Source organism: Limulus polyphemus, unplaced genomic scaffold (genome assembly GCF_000517525.1).
Source record: "Limulus polyphemus unplaced genomic scaffold, Limulus_polyphemus-2.1.2 Scaffold2565, whole genome shotgun sequence".
Lineage (NCBI taxonomy): Eukaryota > Metazoa > Arthropoda > Merostomata > Xiphosura > Limulidae > Limulus > Limulus polyphemus.
In genome coordinates this window covers 29804-38470 of record NW_013668175.1, presented here as the reverse complement: position 1 = coordinate 38470, position 8667 = coordinate 29804, and the positions used below count along the sequence as shown (strand labels likewise).

The window sequence follows — 8667 nt, the reverse complement described above, 5'->3', positions numbered from 1 at the left end:
ATAATGTGGGGGTCAATCTCACTATTTGTTGGTAAAAGAGTAGCCCAAGAGTTGGCGGTGGGTGGTGGTGACTAGCTGCCTTCCCCCTAGTCTTACACTGCTAAATTAGGGATGGCTAACGCAGATAGTCCTCGTGTAGCTTTGCGCGAAATTCAAAACAAATAAACAATTATGAAATGCAAATATGTTTTATAATGTGTGGTTAACACTCTATGCTAAAAAATTGTTCTAAATGTTTGGTAAAATGAAAAACAAAATTATAACATTTAAAGTATACAAATAATGTATTTATTACACCCGTTACTTTAAATATTCATAATTTCAAACGATCCAAATGAGCTTTGTTTAGTAGACTTCAGACTAAAATATTCTGAAATGATAAAATATTTTCATTTAGCTGATAGATCTATGAATTTTGAAGGTTTTGGTAGGCAGTATGTAAGTCATTGTTTAATTTTAACGACGAGTCTGCCTTGGAAGGAATGTGTTTCGGTGTATTTGCGTATGCAAGTGTAGTAAATACAAACTGAAATAACCCAACTGGTCGATTTGGAGACAATTTCACTCATACAGCTCTCTGTTAAAAGTGAACATTATAACTCTAAGCTTTAATCTTGAAACTTTATTAATATTATTATTACCATTTACGTTGCTTTCTTACCTTCCACAAAATAACACAACAGGGTAGATAGTATATATTTTTGCACCTAAAGCTGCAATACCTATCATGACGACTGGGTCCTTTGCATTGTAAGACTCCAAGATGTCGCTTGTCACGTGGGAACCAAAGGTTAGATATCCTGCTGAAGAAGCGACTGAATAAGCGAGCATGCACATGCTCATAGCCACCAGTACTGTCCGAAGAAAGTTAGACACCCGTCTATCGGCTAAACAGGAGTATATAGGGACGCTGCTCATATGGCACTGAAAAAATTGAACGACAAGTACCTTTACAAACTCCGTTCTAAAGACACATATTATAATACTGAATATTCTGCTGGGTTTCTGATATGTGTTTGTTTGTGTTTTTCAGATGTTGGAATTAAACAAATTAATTAAGACCTAAATATCTGCATCATAAATAAAGAAATAAATAGATTAATACTAATTTCACCTTTGTAAATAAATAAATAAATAGCTTTGTAAATAAGCTATTTTGATATTCAGTATTGTCTCCAGTAAAGATTCTCAAATAACCAACCACGTTTGATTTGTCGTATTATTCAAAAACCTATGGATTATCTTAGAAAGAATATACATTTAAGTACTTTTGTACAATCTATACTATCCACTTTTCGACACACTGGCTCTTGAATATCGTTGTTTTAAAAAAATTGGCATTACATGATCCAAACCTTAAAGCTCCATGATTAGATTTTAAATGAAATAACATTATCTTAATGTTAAACATTTTGGTATCACCTGGTAACCAAAGCAAATGGTGGGTACCACCTGGAACACATCCGTCCACACTGTAGGGCTTGTTTTCACCAGACCTGGCGTGTAGTTTCCGACAAAGTACTCATATATCATAAGAAAGATCACATACAACATTGCTAAAACTCCAAAAGAGCTGAAAGAAGAACAAGAGAAGAGTGTAAAAGTATTTGATACAACGACTGTCTTTGTTTGTAGTATACATTAACTATACTAGAGATACTTCCACGGAGACATTTTAAACTAACAAAATTGTTTACTGGCCAATGTTTCAAATAACTGTTTCTTCTGAGATAAGACTGAATAAATAATTAATAGGAAAGATGGTCAGGTAGTTTTTTTATCCTCTAGTTTATTCTCTAACATGATAACTTTGTCCAGGATTAACACTTAATTTGAAGACGTTTTTCATTTCTCAATTTAGGTTCAGTTGATGTTTAACAAGCCAGAATTCTTTGGATTCGAACTATCTTTTGTGTTATCTACAAAACATCCATCAGTATATCTCATCCCCAATGAACCTCTGCACTTTATATATTTCACAACTGGTATTATTGAAAGCTCAGTTTATCCATTCTATAGTTGTGTGTTAAACAACATAAATAAATTATAAATACTAGACTCAAGTATCTATAGTTTCCGGTAAACATCCACATGAAATTGATATTAAGATAGATTACTTATTTTACCTCGAATACTTTAAAAAATCTATCCTTTTGGGGAAAGCCAGTGGTAATATAATGCAGGTGGAGCTGGCGACAACTGTGAACTCCCTTCTCATGTACCAATAATGACAGAAGTTCCTTCCATATAATGACGACAAAACTGTAACAAAACAAAATAATTTTATATCTTAGTGTTATTTAAGAAAAATTCAAACACCTTTGAAAGACTGGTCCTTCTTTTCAATAAGCTCCTGAAGGAAACAAGACTACACTTCGAAAAAAGCTGTAAGAAAATACACTGCGCATAAAAGGGAGAGGAGAAAGCTATTGCATTGTTCCTCATAAATCACATATGTTTTGTTAAAATATACGTTTTGACTTATTTTTCACATCCCTCTTCAACATTTATTTCAGAGAAGAAGAATAACATTAGCAATATACAAGTTTATTTTTACAGTGTTACGAGCATTGTTCATTTTGTCAAATTGGAAGAAAATTATACATAAAAAAAGAAACGATATGTTTAGAATAATGTGAAGCTATCCCTTAAATATTTTTTAATTACGTAGCCAATCATTGGCAGACAAACAGATAAAATTACCTGTATCAAACTGGTCTCCGATTACGATGACAAATGTTACAGAAGCTCCAAATCCAAAGAAAATGATCAAAACAGAGCAAATTCTTCTTGTTCTTTCCCCATAAATACTCCGGACTACTTCTTGGTAGGTAGTACTTCCGTTGACATCCGAGCAATAAGCCAGAGTTAACAAGGCTGATATCACAAGTGCCACCAAAATCTGGAGCAAGAGCAAATCTCCCAATTAATTAATTTTATCTGAGATCACCTTCTCTTTTTTTTAATTACAAACGAAAACATGAATAATTGATACTGTTCTTAACAATCTTTTATCTGAGATCACCTTCTCTTTTTTTTTTAATTACAAAGGAAAACATGAATAATTGATACTGTTCTTAACAATCTTTGTAACGTCGTACATTATATAAATAGCAAAGTTACATAAGCTTTTTTTTTTACATATTCTTGTGAGAGTTGCATACCATGATTAGTTTTTAAGAGTTTTGAATGTATCTTTGGTATATCAATATTGTAAAGATTGTCTGTGCTTACATAACGTTAAAATATAAACTGTAATAACTAAAATATAAGTTTTGAGCGATGATGGTTGTTTTTGTTATTTTGTTAGCGAAAAGCTACACAATGGGTTCTCTGCGATCTGTCTATCGCTGGTAATCGAACCTCGGATTTTAGCATTGTAAGTCCGTAAATTTACAGATGACACACCGGAGGACAAACGATGAGGGCACTACTCATACAAGAAATAAAAATATTTTATGGAATAAGGATTCTATAGAAAAACCTAGTAAATACGAACCACATACTTTATTTTTTGGTAGTCTATTATTGAATCAAAAGTAACAATGATCATTGATTAAACAAACTTTTAAAACCGCGGTGTGGGAATACGAAAAGAGGCAAATGGCAAATTACAACATTTCAACAAGTTTACTTGTCATCGTCAATTATGATGTATTAGTGAGTGTTGAAGAAAATACGACAGCTAAAGTAAACAAATCATAAAGCAGCTAGAATATCTTTGGTGAATAAACCTAGTGAGGATCCAGGATATTTGTTTACAGAGGCCACCCACACTGACCTCTACGCATCTTGGAACTTAGCTCATACCATATATCAAAAAACAGGCATTGTTAATTATACGACTAACCACATGCAATTTCCAAGATATTCTGACTTCAGAAATTCAACTTATAAAACCGTGGTTTCTTCAAATCAACAAATTTCCTAGAATTGTCATTGAAAAGACAATTACTAAAACTCATAAACATGATCAATAAGGTGTCCCAGATAATTTCAATCTATGCAAAGACATCAATACTACTTTTTATCCTACGTTCCCGATCTTTTTCAAGATCTAAACATATTATAGCTTCATCTGTGTAAAACATACAACATTAATGATACGTTAAGATTTAATTTTACTTTTGGCACAAAACTGGGCAGTATTCCATCAAAAAAAAAAACATATTAGCAATATTGTTTATAAATGCACATTCCAGGGCAAGCTCAAAACTCGAATACCTGCATAAATCCGAGGAAGTAATATTGATTCTTATCACGTAAAGCACATTTTTGACGTTTCTTTTTTGTCCCCATTGGCACAGCGGCATGTCTGCGGACTTACAACGCTAGAAAGCGGGTTTCGATACCCGTGGTGGGCAGAGCACAGATAGCTCATTCTGTAACTTTGTGCTTAATTATAAGCAAACAAACAAACTGTTTTCTTAGTTCAAAGCTACGTAATGGGTTATCTGCACTCTGTCTACCTGGGGAATCGAACCCAGAATTTTAGCATTATAAATCCATAAACTTAACGTTAACCCACCGGAGGCCTTTTGGATACACAAGTATTGTTAGGCGAATAATTTTGTATGCTTTTTGTTAAGTAGATGTTGTCCTGTGTAGTACTTGCTTATTTTAAAGACGGTTCATTCAGTGATATTTTGAAAACCATGGAAAGCGAAATAATGAAACTTATTTTGAAACAAGTTACTTTATAAAAAACATGTTAGTTTTTGTGCTTAACAAAAATGTAAGATTTCAGCCTGTAAACTTTCATCCATGGTTGTATTAAAATACTAGACATCACACTGAAATACATATTTAATTTAAGTTAACAGTTTGAAGATACCTTACGTGGATTACATCTTCCAAATGCGTGTTTCATAATACAGAATTTTTACACACGGAAAAAAAACAAACAAAAAACAAGTAAACTCACCGCCTGGACACAAATAGCAACAAAAACGCCCCCAGCGCGATCATAGGCTTGCGGGAAGTTGAGCAAGCCGGCTCCAAGAGCCACGTTTATGACCATTATAGAAGCTGCATACCAACTTGTTCCTATTGAATGAAATAATTACAAAAAATATCTACTTATAAATGGCTTGAAAAGTAAGGTAGTGTAGTATACTAAAATGTATATAGTTAAGTAGACAAATAAACCTGTATTTCATGTTTGAATAATAGTATGCATATATTGATTTTCTTTTGTTAAATAAAATATACTACTTCATTGTTATGTTTTTTTCTTACGATTCTATGAAAGAATAGAGACTCTAACGCATATAATGCTCTCTCTATATATATATCGTACAACATAAACGTTTTGTAGTATCTTGAAACTGAAGTGAAATTTCCTAATACAACTGTTTCTTCTTCGAAGAACTGTCAAATGTAAAAAAAATGTAATATCATTACAGTCACGGAGGGTGACTTTATGGAAATGCTTTATATGTGATGCATCCAGGAAATCTTAATTTCAAAAATATTTTTCAGTTAAAGCTGTTTCATAATGCTATTAAGTTGTATTAAATTGTGTTTGTTCTTCTTATGTTTGTCCCCCGGTTGGGTTTGTTTGTTTGTTTTTTGAATTTCGCGCAAAGCTACACGAGGGCTATCTGCGCTAGCCATCCTTAATTTAGCAGTGTAAGACTAGAGGGAAGGCAGCTAGTCATCACCACCCAGCGCCAACTCTTGGGCTACTATTTTACCAACGAATAGTGGGATTAACCGTCACATTATAACGCCCCCACGGCTGAAAGGGCGAGCATGTTTGGTGGGACGGGAGATTCGAACCTGCGAGTAGAGCGCCCTAACCACCTGGCCGTGCCGGGCCACCCCCGGTTGGGTCAGCTTAAGTTTATGGACTTAGATTGATACAATCAGGAGTTCGATTCCCCCTTGGTAGGCACAACAGATAGCCCAATGTGGCTTTGTGCTAAAATAAACGAACTCTTAAGTCAAAAGTTTCACAACAAGCAGTCCACAAAGTTGAAATTATTCTAAAATACAGAGCGTTACGATCGATAAGTTGCCTTAATAATAAAAGGTCATATATTAATAAATCTCACAACACCAGATTTATAATCAAGTTCAAGCTGAACTATAACATAGATATTACTGATCAACCATTTTTCAGAAAGGGCCTGTTAAATACCTGTATATTTGTTATGCTAATTTTCACCCAAGCTGTTATCAACGGGTGTCATTTAGCATTAAAGCTAATTTTTAAAGTTATTGAAAAATCAAAAATTCAAAAACTGGTTCCGGGCAAGACTATGAAATACATACACATTTCATTTTCAGATTGCATACTTAATTGTGGCTAATTGTTATAGCATAAGATTCTAACTGTGGATCACAGAAATGAGTTACTGCGGTTGTGCTACTTTAGTTTTCTAGTTAACGAACTTCTGAAAACCTTTGCTAAAACTTAGGGTGAAGAAACCTGAGAGTATAGAAACACACGATATATATAGATGTAAAAATAGGAAAGACACGCAGGTGTCGCAAAAAACAACATTAGAACAATTTTGTTATGTGGTAAATTTCTTCTTAAAAACTTCCAAGAACCGAACTCGAATCTTCGTCCTCTACCAACTACGTTAAATGGTTAACTTTCTAAGGTACTTTTAAAGAACTCAAACTAAATTACCACAGTTGTGAGTATATGGAGTAGTTTATAAACACGCTAACTTTTACTCTTATTTATTCATTAAAAACTTACCTGTTTTCTCTGTTTGTGTCTTTGTTTGAAGTTTCGTCCCGCACCGATTTCTGTTCAGGTCATGGGAAAATCCTTCTAATGAATATTTTTTCAAAAGTGGTTCAGTTTCTTTTGGCAGGAAAATATCATTAGTAATATTGAATCCGATTTTACATTCAACGTCTGAGCTTTTATCTTTAACAGACATTACGTCAGTGACTGAATAAAATTAGGTAAGGAATTGTTAAAAATCAGACTCTCTTACAAGCTGAATATGAAAGCTTGAGGAAAGTAAAATCAGTAAGTCATTTTCAAGTTTAGTCCTCAGTTTATTTCGTATTAAAATTGTGAAAAGCAGGAGCAAATGGTGAAATATTTCCAATCGGAAACATAAAGCAGATGTTTGCATAACAATACACTTCAGTTTAGTGTTATAATCAGTAATTTTAACACAGAACTTTCTGGATCAGAAGGTTTATCTAAATTTGTGAGGCCGTTAGGGAATGATTCAAGAAAATGTAATGAAATGTAATATTATACAAGGCATCAAGTCAAGTCTGGATATTAATTGGCCTCTTTGACTCAGGAACATCGCACTATCGTGACTTAAGAACCTTTACACTCATTTTTATATGCAATTTGAGATTATCTGCAAAGTTAGGAATTTTTATTTTTCGACCTCTCCTGACAAATGATTGGCTGTCTTTAATACGTGTCGTCGTTGAATATAAAAACTGATCACGTGGAAACCATGCATGCTTGCCATCGTTACAGGAAGAGGTGCGTGCGCTTAGTAATAACTTTCAATTAATTATTTTTTGTTTTATTAACCTAATCGGAATTAATCTATATTTGAATTATGTTATGTTAAACAGAGGTCTGAGTCGAATTTATGAATGTAAAAGTCACTTGCGTTACCAATAAATAAATATAGATTCGTCGTGTACGTAGTTATATATATTTATATAAATATAACATAATATAGACACGACTTTCAGTTTTGTTCCGTTCCACTTTGAACTGAAATCTAACAACGATTTTTTTAGTATCCTACAACTGCTTTTAAGTTTCTTAGAAAATCAAACATTTCCTCCAGTCTTTCAGTACAATTTCTTCTTGCATTTATAATACTTTGATAATCAAGTAATTAGCTAGCTAAAAATCGTGCTATATTTTTTTAATTTATTTATCTGTGATAGTAATTTTGGAGAATAAACATACTGTTATTTGCAGCACGTTTAATCCCAGTGGCTCAGCGGTAAGTCTACAGGCTTATAACGCTAAAAACCGGAGTTCGATACCCGTGGTGGTACAGCACAGATAGCTTATTGTGTAACTTTGTGCTTTTCAACTAGAACTAACCAACTAGTTATCTTTAATAAAAAAACAAAAAAAACAAATTGGTTAATTCATTATAATTATTTAGTTATCAACATTGATTGTTTCCTCACAACAAAATCTAGAATTAAAAAAATGCCAGTGGTCAAAATGTAAATTTTAACTATATTTTATATAACCTATATCGTTAATTTTTTATAGATTATATACGCAAGAAGATCATCAGAATGTGTAATTTCAACTTCAAAACTTTTTTTCTATAATTCCAAAGGATAGTCAACATTATATTGATATTAAGAAACAAGACAGTATTTCTAGAACCTCTCAGTAAACAATATTTCCATAAATAATGATATAGTACTACAATACTACCCTCCTCTAATTCCTCATATTTATTATTTTCATAATTATTAAACTTTGCAGTTCTTATCTTATACAGAAACCACGTTAGTTAGAAGGTCTTATATATCTTTGTTAATGACGATAAAGTCTCGCAATCTTTAATATTAGATTAACATTAGCATCGAAACTTTTACTAATTCCAGGCACTTTGTTATTAGATTCCTGGCGGCCCTCGCAATCTTAGGGTCGCGGGTTCGAATCCCCGTCCCAACAAACATGCTCGTTCTTTCAGCCGT

The 8667-nt window shown here is 33.0% G+C and overlaps 1 protein-coding gene across 1 annotated transcript in view; it reads right to left on the bottom strand.

Moving 5' to 3' along the window:
• LOC106467315 (putative sodium-coupled neutral amino acid transporter 7) overlaps positions 1–7280 on the bottom strand; it is a 15568-nt gene extending 8288 nt beyond the window's left edge. The window contains exons 1-6 of the mRNA XM_013927660.2: positions 6713–7280; positions 4925–5046; positions 2704–2902; positions 2127–2262; positions 1423–1573; positions 662–924 (exon numbers count right to left, since the gene is read on the bottom strand). Of these exons, the coding sequence (XP_013783114.1) occupies positions 662–924; positions 1423–1573; positions 2127–2262; positions 2704–2902; positions 4925–5046; positions 6713–6899 (1058 nt within the window). The 5' untranslated portion in view covers positions 6900–7280. The remainder of the gene's footprint in view (positions 1–661; positions 925–1422; positions 1574–2126; positions 2263–2703; positions 2903–4924; positions 5047–6712) is intronic.
• Between the last annotated feature and the right edge of the window lie 1387 nt (positions 7281–8667).